The following is a 25,210-nucleotide window of genomic DNA, read 5'->3' as shown; positions in this document are numbered from 1 at the left end:
TATTGAATTATTTTATTTAATTTGTCATATAAAATATTGGATTAAATAACATTATTATATTATTGATTATTATTATATATAATTACATTATTATTATAACATTTTTATTATAAAAATTAAATTATATTCTTGTATTTTTTTTTTATACATGTGAACTCTGCACCAATGAAAAGTCACTATCGCGACCGATATGGAGAGGATGGGAATGTGGGAATGAAGACTCGACGAACTTCAGGCCTTCAGTATATCGAAAATGGCGGCCAAGAGTGGTGGCCACGATGAGTGGCTTTCGGTGATGAAACCGATATTAGCGACTTCGCCGCGCTCGTTTAATAAAAATGACATTATTGATCTTGTAAAGAGCATCGTTAAAAGGTAGGCATTTATTCGTCAGGATCCAACATCCATGTTAAATCATTTTTCTCTTCAATAAATGCAAAATACGTTGTCCTCTGGTGACACTATACGGTATATTAAATATCCGAATCGAACTCGATCCGTTTTTATTCATCCGGTTTCATTGTATAATTTTCTTCTTCGTTATCTTACAGCGAGAATAAATTCGTCTCCCACGAGGATCAATATGATACCTTTTATACGGCAGTCGCTGCTCTGTCGGCGGATTGCATTAGTGGTTGCGCAAATACATGTAAGTAATATCGTGCGTTCGTATGCGACTATGACTAAACAGAAATATTGTTTCAATAAAATATATATGTACGAGCCTAAATTTATCTGAATTCACAAATGAGCATAAATGCACTTTTTCTTTTCCTTTTTTATTTTTTATATACCTCTTGAATCTTTGAAATTAAAAGCATCAGACTTTTTAACCTATCTACAGAGCTATTTTTATGTATGCTTACCTTATACACCGAGTCTTACAAAATAAATTTTTTTACAGTTGCCAAAAGTCAAATACCTATCGTTTGTCAAGCATGCAAAGTGCTGCTTGCTTATCTTGTGGATAAATTGCCACAACAGCAAACACAGCCTGGAGATGTTGCACCAACGGTTTTGACTACAAAACAATTATTACTTCCAATACGAGCATTATGTATGGGACAATCTTTACTTACATCTGCAGAGGAAATTGCTCTGGTGTCTGTAATAAAAAATTCCAAAGTACCACCCCACGTAACGGTTTTGCCAGGTGGAAAAGAAAAGGATTCCTCGCAGCAATCTGTAAAAGAATCCATGCGATCTCGGTGTGATTTGTCTACTAGTATCCTTGAGCAATTGACAATGCCATTGCAAGATTTTTCCTCATCCTCAATTCTTGCTAATGAAATTTCTGCTGATAGTGCAAGCAAAAATATTAATGCTGCCACAAGTGAAACGCATTCTGACACTAAGGTTTGTACTTATGAAATATTTTTGTTGTTTTTCATATTTAAATGTGTTATTACTTTTAATATGTGTTATTACGTTTTTTTTGTTATATTATATTATGTGTATAAAATAAAATATTTCTATATGAATGAAGTAAATTAAAAAGATCAGAACATTAAAATTGGATATATATATTACAGATGATGTTTATTGCAAATAATATAAGTACACTGCAGAATATAGGAGCAGGTGATACTTTGTTGGATATGTGTTTAAATCTTCCACATTTGTCGCGCTACACTCGAAAGTATCAAGCTTATTTATCGAAAAAAGGATTCAGTCTGCCGGCGAATGCGTCAGAAGCACATACAATACGACACAGTCTACATTCGGTCGTTAGTGACATTAATATTGTACATAATGTGATATCTCTCCCAATACTTGAACCTTTGACACCACAGAAATTGGAGAAACTATCACTGCTGACTATGTCTTGTTTATATTGTTCAATTGCAAATGCAACAGCATCAAGTATAGTTGGCATCACAAATGCAGTATCTCCTAAATGTAGTACAAATACTACAACAAGTAATCAAGCCAACCAGAATGCAAAAACCACTGATGAAGAGTATGATACTCTGGCGATTACAGTTGTTGAAAAGAGTCTGGAAATATTCGGACAAGTGTTAAACGTTATCAAAAATAGCACGCGTGCGGGAGGACATGTAAGTAATTTTTATAAAATTTATTTAGATGTTATAACCAAATTATACACAAAAATTTTATTTGTCAACTTTGTAATATTGTAAATTTAAGATTGGGTAATTAGTTATAGTAATTGGTTAAAAATTAAATAAATAAAAAAATTAATAGTTAACTTAGTTTAATTATGCATTCTATTAATTATCTTAAAGTTTTAGCATAATAAAGTTTCATTAAAAAATTTGTCTTTGATCTTATGTATATTTATGTAATTATATTCTTTGTATTCTATTTATAGATTCTGCAAAATCATTTACTTATTGGAGTATGGCTTCTGGTCGCTGGATTACAAGCACAATTAACTGTAAGCAGTTTTAGTGCTGCAGATAAAGGAAAAGAGGAAAAAGGAAAATCACCAAGCAAAGCTCGTGATGGAGGTGGACGTGTAAATCTTATGAAAGTGTAATTATCACATGTTTTATATGCACGATATATTTTTAAGATTTTACTATATATACACACACAGACTTTTTAAGCTATATATATTTTTTAAGATCTTTAAAACGTGGCCAGGCCGATTGACTTATAGTTTGCTTAATTTTCACGAAAAACGCTAAAACTTTGAATTCAAAAATTAAGGCCTTTATAAGTCCTAGGACATTCACTCGTTTTGTAGGTTTTATAAAGAGCTTTCATCATCAGCTGATTTTTGTTAAAAAATATTCGAGTTTAAATAACTATAATTATATTATTTAAAACATTTTAATTTTTAAATAGTATTATTATTTTAAAATTTAAGCAGCAAATTAATGCTTTAATAAGCTGATTTCTGTCAACAGAGATTTATGGAATTTAAATAAACTTAATATTTTTTCTTTTAATATCTATCTTTTTAATATAATATCGAGGAATGGTGTGTGTTTAGCGCGTCCTTGTGTTCTAATTTATATACAAAATATATATAGTTAATATTTTTATATAAAGTATGTATGTGTATATTAAAAATAAGCATAAAATATTTAAATATTTAAATATTATGTATTTTATATATCCAGGCAACAGGGATTTGGTGTATTGTCAGTAGCATTAGCATCACATGCATTGAATTTAATGAGTGCGCTTCTGGAAGATGTATCTATCGAAGCTAATTCAGATGTAGTAGTGGCAGTTCCTGAACCAGCGCCATTAGATATCTTGTCTACTGCTACAGCATTGCAAAGAGCAGTAACGTTCCTACAAGCGGTGCCATTAAATCATCTGCTGTTTTATCTTGCTACTATTAGTTACAGAAAGGTAATGGATTATTTTAAATATTTATACTAACTTTAAAACATTTATAATAATATCTTGTTACTCATGCATTCATATTTCTTTTTTGTTACAGGCTTGTACATTGAAAAGAGTACAAAAGCATCCTTTAGAAGGAGATGCATTAAGTCAATCTGATTCTACTACATATTACGAAGATCTTTTGAGTTGTTCAGAAAATTCCACTGATGAGGGTAATGTTATTTATCTATATAATTATATTTATTTATATTATACATATATTTTTATTATATATTATTTATAATTATATTTAATTATATTAGACGCATTTAGTTTTAATACTTAATAAGTATTGTGTGATTATACGAAAAATTATTAGAATATGTATGCAGTGTAAAAATTTAGATAATTTTTATTTTACTTTTTTTATTTGACAATTTTGCTTTTATTATACACACAATAATGGGAATATTAAAACATCATATCAATGTTATGTTATTAATGTTTATATTTAAAAAATATGTTTTATAATTTTTGTAGAATATATAGAACATTATATATTAATTTTTAGTAAATAGTAGTTGCTATAATTTATGCATGAAAATTAATTTTGAAGTAAGTTATACAGTGGTATGTAATATGCTACACTTAAATGCAGCTTTAAAGTGTTTATGCTAACATTTACATACCGAGAATTGTATGAACGTAACGGTATGTGTTCGCTATATGTATAGAACAAACTGTTATGTCAGTAGAGGAGGACAGCGAACCTATCTTGGGACTATGGTTTGAAGAAACCCTTGCTCCATCGGACGAGACTTCGACAAATACGAATAAAGAAACAAATAATGAAGCAAGTGCAGAACGTACTACTACAACCACTATTGTTCCTGACAACAGAGAACCACATGGTGTATGTTTCCAAGTATAATTATTTTGTCAATTAAATATAATAAAATTTACATAAATATTTCATATATTTATAATAACTGTAAGTCATGTAACAAATAATTTATTGATTTTTTCTTTTTTTTCAGTACATTTCACTTGCAACAAAAATATTCCAATTTATGAATAAGCACTTGATTGGTAGCAGGAGCACGTATGTTCGAGAATACGTGGTTAATGGCTTGGTTGAGCAACAAATGGTTATATTGGCAGCAATCATAAGAGATCTGGATCACGAAACAGCTAGAACAGAAACGGGTGAATTTTTATGTAATTACTACGTGTGCACCTTATATTAAAACTTATGTTTGTTGCATCACATTTTTTATTTTACTTATGTTATATTCTATTCTATCAATAGTATTGTAACATAAAAGTGTTAATTTTTAGGCACAATTTCTGCATTCTACGGCGCTACACTAGGCGCTATGTATTCAGAATTTTCTCAAGCTTTAAGTCGCTATACTCATAATTTACTTGCGTGGAACACGTTAAGTGAATCGCTCCAGAACACCTTACTTCAACATTTGGGTGTAAGTCCTTGGTCTACCGAAAGCAGCGGTTCAACTACATGGCCTCTTCAAGTATATCCACGTACTCTCAGTGTACTTGCACAGGTATCTTATAATTATTTAATAATACTGCATTTTTTTTAGTTTTTTTAGAATACTCGACCTTTAATTTTGAAGATAATTTATCTAGCATATATTACACTCTTAACTTTTGTGATTAGGTATTACTTCTGAAACCTCAGTTGGAGAGGGAGGCTGCATGTATCGGCATATGGCATCGATTAGTAACTACTATGGTTGAAAATGTATGCAACCCTCAAACAACATATGAAGCTGAAAATGAAGGTAAAGCAAATTTTTAAATAAATGTGAAATTATGGATACATTTTTTTTCTTCAAAAATAATAAGATACATTTTCATTCTCTTAATTGGTCTAGTTTCATGCTTATTTATATTTGTTTATTTGATATGTACAATTACTATAATTTTGTTACAACTAAATTTTTAAATAATTTATGTAATATCGTTTTATGTAATATCCACAATATTTTATATTCTTTATTGTTATTACATTAATATTAATATATGTTTACAGATTTAAATGTTGAACATGCCCAGTTGGTTCTCTTCCTATTCCATTCCTTAAATTTAATGCAGAAGAAATCTGTGTTACTTGTAACGGGAAGCGGTGCAGTGCGTTGCAGCGAAGCAGTCAAAATGCCAATGAAAGATTCTCAATTATTGCACTTATCCCGATTATTACTTTTACTCGAATATATGATGAAGCATTTGTATGATGCACATCCGGTATTACTTGAACAAGTAAGCCACTTATTACTACATGTTTCTATTGCAGCACATTTGTATAATTTAACTGCATTTGATAGTTTCTTAATTGTCATTACTTTATATATTGCAATATAAATTAATAATCAAAATTATTATCATATTTTACTTTAAAATATGATAATATTTTAACTTATTTAATAATTTATTATTTGCAATATTTTATTATTATGATTTTGTAATGACTATGATCTATTAAATGCTAGAGTAAAATTATTGCTCAGTCTGACTGATGCAACAAGATACCAGGGCCACCAGTGTGAAAGTGCCACCTGAGTGGTAGTAAACGTCTTGTACATTTTTTATTATCTTAATTATGATACTTTTAACTTTGTCTCAAAGTATTATTATAATTATTTATATTTAATATTTTTTTTGTTATACAGGTGCAATGGAATCTGTTTTCTGCTACAAGTTTAGTATGTGATACCAAAGATGGAAATAAACAAACCGCCAGAGCATTTACTCCTTGGGTAGAAATTGAAGATAATTATCGCAAATATGGTTCACAAGATGAATTTTCAATGAAACCACGTTTTTATAATTTATCGAGAACAGATTTTAATAATCAGGATGCACCAAAATTGGATGGATTGGTATGTATTACATATGAATTAATCAATTATTAAAAAAAACATGTATCAATCTTTTATACGAAAGTAGCTTTTTTCGTAGAAATTAATATATTAATAAAGTCAATTATTCATTCTTATTTACAAGACTTGTATGTACATCTATATTTAATTATTTTTGTATTTTTGTTTTCTACGACTAAATCTTTAATCATTAATCTCTTAATTTTTTATTTTTACAGGCTTGTAACTTTATTTTGGGCACACCGGATAAAATGAAGTACCCTCTTTTAGTTGATGCATTGATCGATATTCTGAATGTACTTAATCAAACCGATATGCACAAAAAAGGCGGCGCAGAAAATAAGGAAAAAATTACATTTACCGGATTGTGCGCGATTCAGTACTGTTTTTCCATATGTTGGGAATTACTACTGATGTTACCTCCCTCGACTCCTTACATGAATAAACTAGCTCTCGGTGAGGAAATACCAGCTGGACCTATGTTGCTTCATTCATTGATTTGGGGTCCGAGGGCCGCGTATAAAACTTTCACCGGTTGGATGAAGGACTGCTTGGTGAAGCAAGGAATGTACACGCAGTATGCCGAAAATTTGTTGAAGACGGTATCGTCTACCGTAAACTCTCTCAAGTATGATGTTACCCTTGCTAAGAATTGTATCGTTTCGCTCAAACCTGAATATAATGCCACTGATAAAATAATGCCGAGAGCATCGTTGCCAAAACTCGGTTCTCTGTGTATACTGGCCGCAGTCGTAGGAAAGCTACACGTTCTTATGGACGAGAGCATATCGAAAAATTCTACGGAGAATATTGAGACTTCCAAGAGCGCGCAGAATGTGGATTCCGCACCTTCAAACAGGACTAAAATGATCATCGAAATTTTACCGCATATCTTATCGTTGACGGATGCTATTCTATTGTCCTGTCGATCCAACATATTATATCACACGTTCGAATCTACCGAGGAAGATGGAAAGTACGGTATACGGGACTATCTGATTTTGGATAACATCTTATCCATGGCGGGTGCGAATTGGGGAACGGAATCCTCGATAGTCTCATATTTGCCGAGCTGCATCAAATCTGCGCTGGATAAATGGAAAAGTATCGCGTTCGCTCCTGTTCCCTGGAACACATATGCGAATGATATAATACCAGCGGAAAGCTACATCTTTACTACTGTCAATTATCACGTCAGTTCCTTATCGGAACATCCAACGTTTTCTATCAATCCATCGTTGAAGAATCTGCTCTACTGTTTGGTGTCATTTATGATGGAATACATTACTACCGCGACAGTTCCCGAACAACAATCCGACATACATTCTCAAGCCGTGGACATTCTCGTTTCGTTGTCGATGGACGCTCGTACCGACTACCTTCGAGAAATAGCCACTAATACCCTGGCTAAATTATTAGGACAGGAAAACGACAATGAAGCACGACATTTGCGCGAACACCTGTTTGTTCTAAATCATACGTACAACCTGATAATCGAATATACCGATAACGCGGACGGATCCATCGGCATCGTCATCGACGAAGAAATTCTGAAGCAGTGTATAAAATATTGGGAGCGACTGTTGGAGAAACCTCTCGGATGCAAAGCTTTAGACTTGTTCTTCGCTCCTGATACAAATCATAGTCTTGTGTCTATCCTGTTGTCTATAACATCACCGCAGGCTTCGCCGCAATTTAGCGCGCACATCTTACACTTCTTTAACACGTTATTCAGAACGAGCGAAAAAACGACGAATGACGAATCGCTGGATCGTCTGTGCAATTCGGTGGCCAGCTTCGCCAATGTCGAGAGTGAGAAACTACAGACGTGGTTAAGACACGTTATACTGGGTGCGACGAATGTACCGGCGAGCGTTTCTGCGACGAATATACCAACACCCATCGCCGGTGCTACAAATACCCTAGTAACCGTTTCCGGAACCTCGGAGGATGGTCAGAAGTCGGACGAAAGAAACAACGCGTCTAACAACGAGCAAACTCAATGGGCGATTTCTGACGGTTCTAGCAATAATCAAGCCGTGGTTAGCAACGACGAGCAGAATTCTAGTCACGAGAATAATCGTTTCTTGCGAGCACTCACCAATTACATAGTGAAGGATAAGAGCAACGTCAATACAAACGTCTCGATAACCATTCTTCAAGCTCTTATACCGCTGGCGTATCACATCCTTTCTCCCACTATCGAGGGAAACCGGTTCTCCGAATTGATGCATATCATGTCTACCCTGGCTGACGCCGGCTCGGAGAAGGGACACACGTTGCTGTTCAAAGCCGCCACCGAGTGGATCGAACTCTGCAAGGAGCAGATAATGAACAAGGATCCGCAGACTTTCGACAAACCGTCGTCACCGTACATCGAGGCTGGTTGTTGCATGTTGAACTACATAGCCGACATAGTAGGCGCGATCTGTCCGCAACAGGCACAGTCCCAGGATCGCGCCACTAGTCCACCGTGGGAAGGTGCTGTACCCAACAACAGCGACGTCAACGACAGCGACTGGGTGGACGAGATCCCGCACGAAGACGACGACAGCGCGGTCGAGGATTCGGACGAGGACAGTCTCTGCAATAAACTGTGCACCTTCACGATTACGCAGAAGGAGTTTATGAACCAGCATTGGTACCATTGTCACACGTGCAACATGGTCGACGGAGTCGGCGTTTGCACGGTGTGTGCTCGAGTCTGTCATCGCGGTCATGACGTCACGTACGCCAAGTACGGGAACTTCTTCTGCGACTGTGGCGCCAAGGACGACGGGTCATGTCAGGCATTGACGAAGCGTAGCCCGCAGAGCTCAGAGCATCAGACAACCAGTAATATACCGTACAATAACGTTGGGGCTCCCGCAGAGAGCAGTCTGCTTCTAACGAGTAGTCTACGTCGACGAGCGTCCAGTCCTATACACAATTCGTACGATAAGCACGAGAGAAGTGGACGCGACACTCAGAGGCAGGTGTATTTGAGTAAGCAATTGGAGGCTTCCAAAGATTGGATATACTCTCAACTGAGTAAGAGCGGCTTGGTATCTTCTTTGGTGGATCTAACACGCGCGTTGGTACCCGCGGTAGACGCGTCTTGTCAACGTTATTCGCCAGTTGGCTGCCACACGCGAGCTCAGCTGGCGCTGAAACATTTGCACACGCTCGACAAGAAATACGAGCACACAGATCAGCTGATGTTGCCGACCTTGGGATCCCAAGAGGGAGCGTTCGAGAACGTTAGAATGAATTATTCAGGCGATCAGGGTCAAACGATCAGACAACTGTTGTCCGCTCACATGATACGACGTGTCGCCATGTGTTGTCTGTCGTCTCCGCATGGTAAACGACAGCACTTGGCGGTTTCGCACGAGAAGGGCAAGATAACGGTGTTGCAGCTCAGCGCACTGTTGAAGCAAGCTGATTCCTCCAAGAGGAAGTTGACTCTGACGAGGCTCGCTTCGGCTCCGGTACCTTTCACCGTTCTCTCGGTTACCGGAAACCAATGGAACGAGGACTTTCTGGCCGTTTGCGGTTTCAAGGATTGCCACGTACTTACGTTCAACAGTTCCGGTACGGTGTCCGATCATCTAGTGCTACATCCTCAGCTCGAGAGCGGAAATTTCATCATTAAAGCGCTGTGGCTTCCCGGTGCGCAGACGCAGCTGGCGTTGGTCACCGCTGACTTTGTCAAAATTTACGATTTGGGAAAGGACGCGCTAAGTCCGCAATATTACTTCCTCGTGCCGACAGGAAAGATAAGAGATTGCACGTTCATGCACGCGGAAGACGGTACGTTCCACATGTTGCTCATGTCTTCTGCAGGATATATTTACAGCCAGGTAATGGACGAGGAGAGTCAGGCTAAGCACGGTGCTTTCTACGTGACAAATACATTAGACGTTTATCATCCGGAAATCAAGGACAACGGTCAAGTGGGCGGTGGAGGAGTCTCCATCTATTATTCGCACGCTCTTCAGCTGCTATTCTTTAGCTACGCCTGCGGCAAGAGTTTTATAGCACCGCTAAAGCACATGGACTCCGACATTACCGTCGTATTTCAGATTAATCTCGCCAGTAATAAGACGAATGGTAACAAATCCAACAATAATCAGCCGCAACCTCTGTGTCAGTGGAGCGAGGTGGCGAATCATCCCGGATTGGTCTGCTCCATCTTGCAGACCAGTAACAATCCGGTGATACTGATGATCAAACCTGATACGATTATGATACAGGAGATCAAGATCGTGCCTGCGAAAGCAAAGATTATGGATATGGTCGCGATCCGACATCCCAGTTCGAACGCTGAACATCGCACGACTCTGATCTTGCTGTGCGAAGACGGAAGTCTGAGAATCTACATGGCCGGGATGGAGCAAACCGGATTTTGGATGTCGTCCACTGTACAGCCGATCAGCACCAATTCCGGTATCAAGCCTGCAAGGAAGAAAAAGACTAACAAGATGGGCAAACCATCGGGATCCATCACGTTTCCTATCGACTTTTTCGAGCATTGTCAAGTGATGAACGATGTAGAATTCGGCGGCAACGATTTACTGCAGATTTATAACGTCGCGCAGATCAAGCATCGTTTAAATACCACCGGGATGTACGTAGTTTCCACCAAGGCCATGGGCTTTAATGTGGAAGTTACGAATAACGATGCGATTCTGGTAATGACGGGAATACGAGTGCTCTTCGGCAACCAGGACATTCAAAGGGCACCTCTCTACGTCGAAGTGAGATATCGATATTTCTTTCACACTATATGAAGATCTTTTCTTTTTAATTTTAATTGATTTTTGTTTTTCTGAAGGTATTTGGCAGAAGTATTCGAACTACATTGACTAGAAGCCGTTGGTTCGATATCCCATTGACAAGAGAAGAAAGTCTTCAAGCTGATAAAAAATTAACAATCACCTTTGGATCGTCTCAAGATCCAGAAGGAGTTATTATGGTCGATTCGATAAAAATGTTGGTACAATATTATTATTTTGAAAATAGAATTGTAAGACATTCTTTTTAAAGATAGATATATTAATCAATGTTAAAATTTTTCATTTTTATATAGATATGGTAAGACCAAGGATGCTTTTGGATGGCCTGAAGAGATAGAAGAGATTCAATCTTGTCAACCAACATCGGCGCCAATCACGACAATTAACAACGAGGCTGACAATACCATTGTTTCTCCCGCACCATTGTCTTCTATTGATAAGTACGTTAACAGAACATTAATTTTATATGAAGTACATTTAAGTTAATAATTTGATAAAAAAAAATATTCTTTAATCCATGTATATATTGTATCAGAACGACAAAGGATAGTTCGGTTAACATAGAAAGGTAAGGGCATATTATATTTTATTTTTGTAAAAACATAGTAGAGAGAGGAATATAGATTTGACAATTTATATTTTATCAGTTAATCTATGAATAAATAAATTAATAAATTATATATATATATATAATTTTACAAAAGAAAGAGAAAGATTTATTTTTGAGATTGACATAGTATATACGAAACAAATTTTCTGCTAACAAAATTTATTTAAAATTTTGAATAATTATAATTTTAAAATTATTTTTTATAACACATTTTTAATTATATTATCAATTACTAATTATTTATGAGAATATATATTGTATGTATATAATTAATAATATGCATTTATTGTAAAAATGTGATTAATGAGTATAATTAATAATTTTGCAAAAATCTTTTTAGGATGATAGCCAGCGTTCTCGAAGTCCTGGAGTCCTCGTTCATCTTATCCTCGAATGATGACAATAAATCTTCGCTGAAAGCCACAGCGATCGATGTCGCATCGCGATTGTTAATATTACCTACGCCACCATCTGTGCAAATGCATACGACGGCTTTGTTAGCTGCTCTTCATAGCACTAAACAGGCTTATCATTTCCATAAGGTATATGAAGATTGATTATCTATTACGTTCTTTAACGACTATATATGTTACACGTCTTTCTTTATTTTTGCAGGATCATGTACTGTTATCGCATGTTCTTGAATCCTTGAAGTCAATGAGGGAAGCTGACGATCCTGCGGATATCGATGCGGAGAACTTTTACAGACTTGTTCTTATCGTTCGTGCCATCGCCGTTTCTCGTCCGCATAATCTTGCGAAATTTGCCGAACAGTATGCAAATAAGTCAATCGACGAAAGTAGTGGTACGTGTACTTTATGATTTATTGATATTTTTTCAAGATTCAAGCTAAACAATACTATGTATACTAAATTCATTTTCATCCCTAGTGCCTGTTTTCGAGAAAGATCGCCTGGAAGCTCGTTCGCGCACCAAAGCGGATGGAAGTCAACATTTGGTCATCCAATTGATGGAAATATTGTGGTCCCTGCATACGGCGTATCCCAAGAATATGGCACTCGCTCCGGTAGTTGTGCCAGGACTCACGCACGCTGAAGGAACGGTTCACGCAATCGTAGAGATAGTTCACGCTTTCGCGATATGCGACGTTGAAAATAACACCCCGATAGCCGCCAAACTGTATCTACAGTTGCTACTATCCTCGGACACCACCATCAGTTTTAGCGCCAAGCACGCGATAATCAGAGTACTAAGACCCAGATACAGACGTAGGAGAGTGTATATTCCGAGTCCGCCAAACTGCAGTACTCCAGGTACAGAAACAAAACAAAAAGATACCAGATGTACGATTATTCTTTTTTTCCTTATATCATAGTTGATATATTTTTTCTTCGTTTAGGTGTAGTCGCTGAAAGTGAAGAAAAATCCGCTTCAGTTCCATCGCAGGCTTCTCAAGACGCGGTGGAACGCGAGGTGGAGCAGCACTTCGACATTGAGGCTGTGGAAGCGGTGGACAGAGTAGTGGATATGCTCGGCGCTGTTGAAGGCAATCAGAACTCGGCCGCTGCGAGAGTCAATCATCATCCCTTGGAAGCGTTGCTCGGTGCGGGTAACTTCCCGCAGTTGCTCGACGTGCCACCGGATGCCGACGATGAGGCGATGGTGGAGCTCGCGATAGCTCTTAGTTTACAAGACCACGAAGGAGGTCACGCCGATCTGCAAGCACTGCGACAAGGGTTTCAGAGCTTTCCCAACTTGCAGGGTATACAGAGCCTTCAGAATCTGAGCGGCTCCACGTTGCAAAGCTTGCAAAACTTAGCGACGCAGGGAATGGTCCAAGTTCCGAATGCTGCTCAGGTAGTTCTTCATGTTCTTCTCGTCTGTATCATTCGGATTTCGTTCGATAATTATTATTAATATAATTAAATTAATAATAATAATTAAATTATTAGTAATTAATATTCGACAATTTGTTTGATTTTAGAGCCAAGAAGCGGGTCATTATTCTGACACGACCGCTTCCGCGGGTGGTTCGGACGATGAGGGCTCAACTGCCGCTACTGATGGTAGTACTCTTCGAACATCTCCCGCCGAGCAAGTGAGTTAATCTTGAGCATACGTATTCTAGCCTTGGCACTATACTATTTCACCGAAAGTATGTGGACGTGGATCAACAGAGTCTTAGTACTTGCACATATAGTAGTAACGCTTGGGACACATTTTATGTTAGGGTGGTAGTGGTGGTAGCAAGGGTAGCGAGAGCGGTGGAAGCGATAGCGGAGGCAGCGCCGTTGACAGCATGACGGGGGAGCATAATGTTTCCGGCAGGAGCTCCGCGTACGGAGACAATGCTCCCGACAATGCTATGCCTCCGATTGGAATTGGGGTCAATCAAGCGCCACGCTCTGAAACTAATACTCTAGATGTTCCCACAACTTTCACTGTAAGTTCCGTGTACCTTTGTAGTACAGGTTTACGTAGCAGACTTACATATGTTCTTGAAAGCAGGAGAAGCGACGCCAGGCGACTGGACGACTGTATTCGCGATATATCGTTTTTTTTTTTTTTACGTCGACAGAAATTAATTTACTTCCATTCAACTATGCAATACCTTTTTTCTCTTCCTTATTTCATTCGACATCATTTTCATCGTTCGTAACAAATTCACTCATCGTTATCGTCCTGAAACTGATTATAGTCTGTTCTGCTATTTTGGTGGAATTGTAGTTGATTATGAATCATTTTCATAATTCATTTTTTATACGAAAGATAAAATCTCTAACTCTGATCTCGTAGTTTAAAATTTATTCAATTCTTCTCGCATGCTTAATGCATATAAAAGTTTTAGATTTTTCCTATGAAGAACTGTAGTAATTAGTTTTTCAAGATCTATATGTATATTATCAGAAGTTTCATTAAATTTATAAGATTTAATTTGTATTATAAATTGTGATCTATCATCGTTCTGTTATTATTAGTATATGTTTCATAAATTAATCATTTAATCAAAAGGGGCAATTTTTTGTGGAGAGAAGTAATTACACATTAATCTATTACAATTAAATTATCAAAGCTGAAATATACCAAAATTCAACATTATGTATAATCTTGAATTTTTTTATAAAAAAATTGAGTAAAATTGAATTTTTCTTATTAATGTGATTATATTGTCATAAAAAAATGTCATTTTTTAAAAAGAATAATGATATCCAGTATTTTGCGATAAGATATCCTGTTAAAAATAGACTTTACTAATTTTCTTTTATCGTACTTAATTTAGGAATGTATTATAGCTGTATTATAGCTAGCTATCTTAATCTCAACTTACTTTATTAAATTATTAGTAATTAAAGATTTGGACCTCCGTTCTCAAAAGTTGCCTTTAATCCACACTGCCACAAAAACGAAGAATCAAATAACATATAAATATTTCATTAAACATTTTTATTAAGCGTGCTATAAGACTTCGTTGAATTCCATTAATCGTTGGAGTCTGAATGGGGTACAAAATGTAACATATATATATTTTGACATTAGTTTTTGTGTGTAAAATATGGAAAAAGCTTCAGAAATTTCTCCTTTATTAACTGGAACATGTTTAATTGATTATGATAACAAATTAATACATTACATCTAATTATTTAAAATAGGAGAATAAAAGCGAAGAGATTTAAATATAACTGCACTCCCCATTGAAGCTCCGTTTAAGTAACTCTGTCTGGAACTCTGATAGAATAGAATACATCATTCATGATCTTGTCCAAAAGACTATGAGTATTGCGCATGCATTAATAATATCTTTAGAAATTTTATATACGATCAGAATATAGAATATATCATTAATGCATATGACTTTATCAATTCTCGCCTATAAAACTGACGAATAGAATTTCAGGAGTTCCTCAAAACGCGAAATCGATTAATAACGCACGTTACAAATGTATAATCATATTCATGAATTATCGTATTTGTCACGTCATGTTAGACCACTGAACAAGAAGAGGGCACCGAGCAAGAACAGGGTGTTGAGCAGGAAAGTGACACGACTGGCGAAATCACCATAAAACTACACGCCATACGACTTTTATTATTGGATAGATTTACACAGTTTGTGCCCAATCTAATAAACGTTCGAGGAGTACTTGCCATTCCATTTATGCAGGTATCTCTTTGCAATTATATATATATTATATATTATTATTATATTAATTATATATTTTATTATTAATTATAAAATACAAGTCGTATATCAAAAATATTAATAAGGATAAAAATTTGATGAAATTATTACTTTCCAGGTTGTGTTAATGTTAACCGCTGACCTTGACGGTCAAGACGAGAGAGACAAAGCTTGCGTGGAACGTTTGTTGCAAATGCTCGTGAAAGAACTCGAGATGGATAAGCCTGACACGAGCAACATATGCGAGCGTAGCAATAAGAGGGAAGTCCATTTGGTCATTATGCGTTTACTAAGTAAGTAATAATTAATTATTTGCATTTATACTATATCTCTACGCAGATATTATATCAATATATTCTCTTAGGTGTTCTTATGTCCCGCTCGAAATACGCTACAAAGACTTCCTCGGATAATCCGAACTTTGTGTCCCAAACCACCGCCGCGATACTGAGCAAAGCCGGGATTATCGATTACTGTCTAACGTTGTTGCAAGCCTTACTCGATTATTGGAAGACGTAAGTTTACGATATGCTAATAAATAAAGCTTGCTTATAAATATTTAACGAATGTATCTTGTGTTTTATCCAGTACCAATACAGAAGAGTCTGGTACCATGATCGGAGGCCAATTACTGAAGGAACACCTCACTGCGTCGCCTCCTGATATGTCGCCATTCTTTCTCCGTCAATACGTCAAGGGTCACGCCGGCGACGTATTCGAACCATATCCCCAATTATTAACGGAGATGGTACTACGGTTGCCGTATCAGGTGCACAAATACGCGGAAAGCACCGTGATACAACCTGCTTTCGAACAGGTGATTATCAATAGCTTTTATCGTATCTCAATTCTTTTCCTTTTATTTACAAGAACAAGTGATAAATTGTTCCTTCTCTTGTGTGCGCAGCCATGGTATTTCTATCTTTGCGAATATATGATGTCGTATCAAACACCGTTCGTCAGACGTCAGGTACGTAAATTGCTGCTCTTCATTTGCGGCAACAAGGAAAAGTACAGACAGTTGCGAGATCTCCACGCTCTCATATCTCACGTGCAGGTGATTATATATTATCTAAAATGTAACGATATATTTTTTAAAAGAAAACTAGCGTTATAAATTAAATTTGCTGAATTATAATAATAAATCTTCCTCTTGTTTTATAGTCCGTACAACAGTGTTGCACCACTGGTGGATACGATCCACCGCACGCACGTCCGCATTCCATCAATCTGCCTTACGATTCGTTGGTGGAACTGATCGAACATCTCAAATGCTGCGTGGAAATCGCTACAAGTCGCACAGGAAACTGGCAACGATTTTGTTTGAAACAAAATACGGTGCTGTCGTATCTGTTTGCCATATCGACGCTCTTGGACGAAGGCGTGAGCCCTACGGTGCTTCAGTTATTGCAATGCGCTATTTGTTCAAATAATAAATCCAAGGAGACTAAAGATACTAAATTAAAGGTAAATGAAAAATATAGTGCAACTTTAAATCATATTACTAAAACATAAATACTTTTTGTTTTGTTGTTATATTAATATTTGTATAAATTTAAATCAGGAATCTAAATCGACAACTAGTACGAAAGAAAGACGTGAACGTGAAAAATCGGAAGATTCTGATACTGAGGCTAAGTTCGAAGAAGCACAATGTCTAACTCTAGTCGAGCAAATTCAAAAGCAAGTGCACCCCGCATTGCTGATGAAGTTTATACAAACTTTCCTTCTTGAAACGAATAATACAAACGTTCGTTGGCAAGCTCATTCTCTTATATTAGCAATTTACAAGTGAGTTGTTAATTTTATCTATTATTAACAAAAGTAGCATTTGTTTCAATTAGTTCTTAAACAGAAATAGTAATAATATAAATTATCAAGTTACAACGTTACAATATAAAACGCAAAATGTGTTAAAAATTTTTCAGAAACTGTGGGCCGACAGATCAGGAGGTCTTGTTAGATCTTTTATGGCGTTTATGGCCTCTGCTCCCAGCTTATGGCAGAAAAGCAGCTCAATTTGTCGACTTACTCGGTTATTTTTGTCTGAAAACGCCGCATGCCGGAAAGAAGATGCACACGTATATGGAGCAGGCAGTTGCCGTTTTACATGCGCAGAATCAGTTACTCGCGCGACATCCTAACGCGAATCTTTACGTAAACCTTGCCCAATTCGTCGAACTGGATGGCTACTACTTGGAGAGTGAACCTTGCCTCGTATGTAACAATCCAGAGGTACCGATGGCGACAATCAAGCTATCATCCATCAAGGTGGATTCCAAATTTACGACGACGACGCAGATCGTGAAGCTGGTCGGTAGTCACACCATCAGCCGCATCACTCTGCGTATAGGCGATCTAAAGAGAACCAAGATGGTTCGCACCATCAATGTCTACTACAACAACCGATCTGTCCAGGCTGTCGTAGAATTGAAGAACAAACCGGCAATGTGGCACAAGGCGAAGAAGATCACTCTTGCCCAGGGACAGACGGAAGTCAAGATGGAATTCCCATTGCCGATAGTAGCTTGTAATCTCATGATCGAGTACGCCGACTTCTACGAGAACATTCAAGCTTCGTCTGAGACGTTGCAGTGCCCGCGATGTTCCGCCAGCGTGCCAGCGAATCCAGGCATTTGCGCCAACTGCGGCGAAAACGTATTCCAATGCCACAAATGTCGTGCAATTAATTATGACGAGAAGGATCCGTTCTTATGTCATGCTTGCGGATTCTGCAAATACGCTAAATTCGATTATACTCTGACCGGTAGACCGTGTTGCGCCGTCGATCCTATCGAGAACGACGACGATCGGAAGAAGACGGTGGCGACCATCAATACTCTATTGGAAAAGGCGGATAGGGTGTACAAGACTCTGATATCCAACAAACCGACGTTGGAGATGCTTCTCGTGAAGATATCCGAACATCGTTTGGATCGAGGATTAGAGGACGGTATACAGGTATCCGGTAGCACTCAAGTAAACAGAGCGATTCAATTACTGGCGCAGAGATATTGCGGCGAGTGCAAGACCTCCTTTGAAGAGCTCAGCAAGATCATTCAACGTGTCCTAGCCTGTCGCAGAGAGCTGGTTGCTTATGACAGAAATCAACGAGGTCAGAGTAGCGCGCAATCGTCGTCGTATGGTACCTCCAGTGTGAACGACAACGTCCTGAAAGACGAAACGATAGTTTTGCCGGTCGGACGCTGTTATGGTTGCGCCTCCGCCGCCACGGAACATTGTTTGACGTTGTTACGCGCGTTAGCTACCAACAGCGTAGCCAGAGACGTTCTGTGTAAGCAAGGGCTGATCCAAGAGCTTGTGGAGCATAATTTGCGAAAGGGTACGGTGCAGATGCAAGAAGAGGTGCGGCAGCTGTTGTGTCTCGTCACGAGGGATAACGCGCAATCGACAAAGGAGATATGTTCTCTTCTAACGAGTCGAATCACCCTGACGCTTCGCGGACGAGTCGCCACCTCCGATCTTTCGATCGCTGTACGACATGAAATGGCTCTTCTTGCAGCGCTCGTGCAAAAAGAGGACTCGTGCTGGGAACAAAAATTGCGATGCGTCATGCAGCTATTTCTAACTGCTTGTAAAGAGTCGAAGAGTCCCGTTGTAATGGAGAGTATTATCCTGCCGTGTCTGAAAATTTTGCAAGGTCTCATTAAACCCGATCAACCGGTTTCAAAGAAAAACAAGGTAAGGTCGTTTAATCAATCATTCTTCATGTTTGTAACATTTATGTAATTTTTATATGTTAATCATGAAATATGAATTTAGGATAAGAATATCGAGTCCCTGGCGACAGTACAACCACCGGAAGGCATCAGTATCGATGTGAGCAAATGGATCAGCGGCGATCCTAAGCATTCGTACTCCGAGTGGCTTCGTCGTATGCCGGCTAAAAAAACTGAACCGCCGACGGCGAAACCTCTTAAGAAGGTTGGTTTGTAAAATAAAACATATAACATAGGGTAATCGGACTCTTTGTTTATCGGATTCTTTGTTTCAGGAGGAAACTCGAGTGTTGTATCTAATGGAAAAGTACGGACACAGATGGCATCAGCGTTGTATGAGGCATCAAGGCGTTCAACCATTGAAGCTGTCTGACGGTGCCTGGTTAAAGGAGGTTCTTTTCAATCCCAGTTCTCGACTGGCACGGCAGGTCGCTTGTAACATGATCGAGAGTTTGTGCCAAGGTACAGAGAGGAAGAAGGAAGTTCTAGTCTTGTTAACCTGTTACTTGGAAGAACTACGTACCGCCGGTGAAAGTAGCACCGAGTTCCTCACTTTGTATCAGAGCTTAATCAGACAGTCACCTTGGAAACAGTTCCTGGCAGTACGCGGCGTAATGACTTTATTGGCGGATCTATTGACCCGGGAAATAGAGGAATTACATCGTCTGGAAGAGACTACTTTAACTAGTGATCTTGCTCAGGGATATTCGTTGAAGATGCTTACGGAACTTCTCGCGACTTTCTTGGAACAGGAAAATATCAAGCAGCAATATAAGGGCCGATTGGTTGGTGCAGTGCTCAATGGTTATCTGTCACTTAGGAGACTTGTCGTTCAACGTACTAGATTGATCGATGATACGCAAGAGAAATTGTTAGAACTTCTAGAAGAAATGACCAGTGGTAACAATTTTTCGAAATTTGCTTTTATTTTTCATAAGCATTATATTTGTTTGTATGTCGAATAATACTTATTTAATATGTATCAGGCACTGAAGAGGAGACGAAGGCATTCATGGCAATTTGCGTTGAAACGATACAAAAGCAGAATCCTCAAGATGTTCGCACTCCGGTATTTATATTTGAAAGATTGTGTTCGATTATCTATCCAGAAGAAAATGATATCGGTGAATTCTTTTTGACTCTTGAGAAAGATCCGCAGCAGGAAGATTTCTTGCAAGTAAGTCTACATATTTATTTTCACAAGATTTTCATATTTATTATACTTAGAAGAATAATACATTCAATCTTTTTTTACATTTGTATAGGGAAGGATGTTAGGGAATCCTTATAGCAGCTTGGAACCTGGACTAGGTCCACTTATGAGAGATGTTAAAAATAAGATTTGTCAAGATTGTGAGCTGGTTGCACTTTTAGAAGATGATAATGGAATGGAACTTCTTGTCAACAACAAAATCATTAGTCTGGATCTTCCTGTCAAGGAGGTGAGAGTCGATTCCATAGTTCTTTATGCAAGAATATTAAAGTCACGATATTATTATAAGGATGTTATCTTCATATGAATAATTCATTTTTTGATAGCTTATTATTTCTGTAAAAATATTTTAACCTAATATTTCCTTTTGTCCAGATTTATAAGAAGATTTGGGTGTTGGAGGGTGGCGAATGTGACGCCATGCGTGTGGTATATCGTATGCGCGGTCTTCTCGGTGACGCTACCGAAGAATTCGTCGAGACTTTGAACGCCAACAGCGAACAGGAAGTGAATAACGAGGAAGTTTACAAAATGGCAAATGTATTGGCAGACTGCGGCGGTCTTCAAGTCATGTTGGACAGATTGGCGGCGATACACGACGTCAATCGCGCGAGACCTCTTCTTCAAGTGCTACTGAAATTGTTCAGATTGTGTGTGAAGGTCAAGAAAAACCAGGAGGTTCTGAGCAAACCCGAATTGGGAGCGGTCACCGTACTTCTGGACGTTCTTCAGCGTTGTCTCGCCACGGAGTCGGAAAATTCTCAAGCGAAGATCACCGAACAATTATTGGACGTAAGTTATCATCGAAGGAGAAACGTTCATATTCTATAACCAGTGTTTGCTGTTATCTATATAAATAAAATCAAGTAGATGATTATCTAGATTAAACTTTGGCGTCATCTTATCTTTATATAGATAATAAAAATATGTATTATCTATGTCTGCAACTTAGATGAAAAAAAGTATTATCTAGAATCATTTTCAGATAATTTTGGTTTAGAATCATAGCACATAAAAATACTTAAATAGTCGAACTTAAGCAGTAAGCTGCACAAATTTATAAATAAAAATATGAATACATATATTTATATATCCCTTTTATAATTTACATTTTTTAAACAACTGTGTTTACAAAAGCAGTCTAGATAAATGTTTTACCTCGATTTCAGATTATGGAAACGATATTGGCGAATGCGGCGTCGCAATCGTTCAGTGCGTTCGAGGCATTTTCGCGTACTCTCGGTGGTCCGGAACATATCAAGGCACTTTTATCGTGCACGCAGTCCACGGCAGTCAGACAAAGCGCGAGCGTTCTTGCGCATCTCGCGAGAGTCCTGGCAGCGTTGACCTACGGCAATACGGAGAAAATGGCGCTCTTGTGTGATTACTTTAAACCTGTGCTAAACTTTTACAAATTTGATTTCGAGCACACGCCCGAGGACGAACAGAAGTTAGAATTGTTCTGCATACTCACGCAAGGCATCGAACGAAATGCGATTGGCAATACGTTGAAAGATTATATCATAAGCATGGGTATAGTGAAAGACGCTTTTGAGTATATCACCGTAAGTATAAAGAGCATAATCATGATATAAATATGTGAAATATATAAAATGAATTCTTTTCTTTTGCTTTTATTATAGGTACACGCACCATGCGTTAAACCTACCCTATTACGTACAGATAGCGACGAGTTGAAGGAGTTCATATCTAAACCGGCTCTGAAATATATTCTACGGTTTCTCACAGGGTTAGCTACGGATCACGAACCGACTCAGGTAATAATAATATACTCTATTTTCATAATTCTTTTATTAATACAATATTATTTTATTTTAACGTGATTTATCATTTTTTGCATTCCATTGCAGTTGACGGTTTCGCAAGTTACTATTAGTATAATTCATAGACTGGAACAAGTGTCCTCGAATGAACACGTTGGCTCGCTAGCGGAGAATTTATTGGAAGCGTTATGTACGAATAAGCAAGTAGCCGAACTCATTGAAGAAGCTCGACAACATACGCGCAGCGAGAAGAAACGTTTAGCTATGGCGATGCGAGAGAGACAACTGGGTGCGCTTGGTATGCAAACGAACGATAAGGGACAGGTGACAGCTAGCGGAACAATTCTTCAGCAAATGGAAGACCTAGGCGATGAGACTGGATTGGTCTGCGTTATCTGTCGGGAAGGATATAAATTCAAACCAAATATGGTAATCATCTTCTCTATTTCTTTTTTTACTTATACGAAATATTTTAAAGTCAGAACAAAGCACACGTATAGCTCTTACACATTTTTCTAACTACCTCGTCTCTTGATCTTTCTTATTATTGCTTTGCTATAGGTTTTGGGTGTTTATACATTCACGAAGCGCTGCAACGTAGAAGAATTCGAGACGAAGCAACGGAAGACCGTAGGCTACACGACTGTCACTCATTTCAACGTGGTCCACGTGGATTGCCATATGTCCGCGGTGCGTTTGGCGCGCGCCCGAGATGAATGGGAAAGCGCGGCGTTACAAAACGCTAATACGAAATGCAACGGATTGCTGCCATTGTGGGGTCCGCAGGTTCCAGAGTCTGCATTTGCCAGCTGTCTAGCTAGGCATAATACTTATTTGCAAGAATGTACCAGTCACCGTGATATATCCTACTCGTCGACCGTTCACGATTTGAAATTACTTCTCTTACGATTCGCTCAGGAAAAGAATTTCCACGAGGATACAGGTGGTGGAGGTCCCCAATCTAATATGCATATAGTACCGTATTTGATACACATGGCTCTATATGTTGTTAATACGTGAGTATAACAATTTTTTATCGTGTATCCTAAAAAATGAACATCAAAGAAATCAGAAGTTTGACGTGGATTAACAAATTAATATTTATTTGCAGAACACGATCGGGGTCTAGAGAGGACAAAGCCTTAATGACCTATTTGGAAGTGCCACCAGGTTCAGCGTGGCTCGATAGTAGTTATGAAGCAGAGGGTCCATTGTATCAGTGTGTCCTTTCTCTGCTCTTTTTCACGCCTGCTCGTTGGAAATCACATAGACTTACGCATCTTAATCGATTACTTGTTCTTGCGCATCAACGTTATGTGTCCCCTTCGGCCACCACGAAGACCATCATGGAACCAACCGCCAAAGATTACGCCGTTTATAAGAGTACTTTAGTCTTCTTTGGTCTAGTGGATTGTATTTACGGAAACTTTTTCAAGGTTTGAAGCTTTTTTTATTATATAATTTTTCATTATTATGCATAGCAATTATATTATATATTTTGTCTAAATAATTACAGAAAGTAAACGTTTTATCCGATGACCAGTGGCCTTCGGTTCTGGCTGAGTACATCAGACATAACGACGAAGCTATGTTAAAAGCCTCAGAACGCGTGCTTTCGTCGTATCGTGATGAATTATTACCGTGCACATCATTCGAGGAGTTTTGCGATATTGTTGGTAAGTTTGTAAAAAAAGGAAAATATGAAAAATCTGTATATAATTCAGTATTACGATCCGGTTAAAATTAAAAATAAATATTTAATTCCAGGCTTATTAGAAGATATAAGAAATCCTTCTGCGTATATTGACGATCTTCTGCGACGTCTTACTTGAAGATACTGGAAATTCTCTTTATGTAGCTTACTGGCATTATTGTTTTACCGACGAATCGTTTGTCTTTTTTCTGGGCTATATATAATCAATTATAATAATTTTCATCAGACTTTTATATCGAAAGGATTTCAATGCTTTATGTGTTAAAAGTTAATTCTCAACGTGATATATTCTTAATAAGTGGAACTATTTAGTATGAAAATTGCGTTATATATATACATATATGTGTGATGAGAGATATAAGATTATAAATTACTCTTTACTGCTGCTATAAATCTTTACTCGTAGACTGATATGTATGTACATGGAAATAATTTGTGCTTTAATAAAATGAGACTAAATAAAAAAAATGTTTGAGAATATATTATTCTTTTTTTCTATAAAAGAGACCTTATAATTATTGCAATTACATGCTGTTTTTTTTTAATTACTAGAATACTACAAAGCGTGCAACATTTTATTTCTTTACATCTAAATATATTTTTGTTGATTTATAAAAGTATAAAATTTTAATTATATAATATATAATTATATAAAGTGTAAAATTTATTGATAAATATAAATATTCATGACATTTGTTTCTTTATATATATTATGTTTTTGTCAATGTTATAAAATCATAATTATATAATTCTATTAAAATATAAAATTTGTTGATAAATAATATTTGTCATTTTTAATTTAAGAATGTAAATTTTTTATTTAAAAATATCATTTATCTTGTAAAAAATATTTGGCATTATTTAATCTAAAACAGGTTATATTTCTCATATGGTTCTTTTAATACTCGAAAAATAGTCTGAGTTAATAGGAGAATATATTTTGCGAAGAGGTAGTAGGTAGTAGTGAATATATTTTGCAAAGAGGTCGTTATTAGAAGAATATATTTGCGAAGAGGTATGTCAA

The 25,210-nt window shown here is 37.3% G+C and overlaps 1 protein-coding gene across 4 annotated transcripts; it reads left to right on the top strand.

The window, feature by feature from the left end:
- Positions 1-236: 236 nt before the first annotated feature.
- On the top strand, positions 237-24,666 carry poe (E3 ubiquitin-protein ligase-like protein poe). Of its 4 annotated transcripts, none has more exons than XM_029312482.2 (43): positions 237-375; positions 552-649; positions 905-1,356; positions 1,533-2,057; positions 2,333-2,496; positions 3,090-3,327; positions 3,419-3,536; positions 4,059-4,216; positions 4,341-4,509; positions 4,642-4,868; positions 4,985-5,108; positions 5,360-5,586; positions 5,997-6,206; positions 6,425-10,945; positions 11,023-11,180; positions 11,278-11,424; positions 11,520-11,552; positions 11,935-12,136; positions 12,210-12,399; positions 12,485-12,868; positions 12,955-13,412; positions 13,540-13,653; positions 13,786-13,998; positions 15,541-15,717; positions 15,854-16,028; positions 16,100-16,250; positions 16,324-16,552; positions 16,643-16,792; positions 16,900-17,202; positions 17,300-17,526; positions 17,664-19,437; positions 19,519-19,680; positions 19,751-20,375; positions 20,462-20,652; positions 20,741-20,917; positions 21,064-21,480; positions 21,858-22,253; positions 22,332-22,466; positions 22,560-22,901; positions 23,034-23,488; positions 23,584-23,908; positions 23,989-24,148; positions 24,240-24,666. In XM_029312482.2, exons 1-43 carry the CDS (start codon positions 254-256, stop codon positions 24,302-24,304), a joined length of 15,888 nt encoding a protein of 5,295 aa, XP_029168315.1. In that variant the 5' UTR covers positions 237-253; the 3' UTR covers positions 24,305-24,666. The 4 variants fall into 4 exon arrangements, with proteins under 4 accessions (XP_029168315.1, XP_085337521.1, XP_085337522.1 ...); XM_085481395.1 differs by having other exon boundaries at positions 4,038-4,216; XM_085481396.1 differs by lacking the exon at positions 11,520-11,552 and having other exon boundaries at positions 4,038-4,216.
- The last annotated feature ends 544 nt before the right edge of the window (positions 24,667-25,210 follow it).

Source organism: Nylanderia fulva, unplaced genomic scaffold (genome assembly GCF_048542155.1).
Source record: "Nylanderia fulva isolate GAGA-0341 unplaced genomic scaffold, ASM4854215v1 Scaffold18, whole genome shotgun sequence".
Classification (NCBI taxonomy): Eukaryota; Metazoa; Arthropoda; class Insecta; order Hymenoptera; family Formicidae; genus Nylanderia; species Nylanderia fulva.
Note: the sequence above shows the minus strand (reverse complement) of the source record. Positions and strands in the feature narration are given on the sequence as shown.

Bases quoted from the DNA above. Each gene is read 5' to 3' on its own strand.
- poe (XM_085481395.1), top strand. From the start codon at position 254: ATGGCGGCCAAGAGTGGTGGCCACGATGAGTGGCTTTCGGTGATGAAA. The intron at 17,527-17,663 runs GTGAGTTGTTAA...AAAATTTTTCAG, and splicing joins CTTATATTAGCAATTTACAA to AAACTGTGGGCCGACAGATC. The intron at 20,376-20,461 runs GTAACAATTTTT...AATATGTATCAG, and splicing joins TCTAGAAGAAATGACCAGTG to GCACTGAAGAGGAGACGAAG.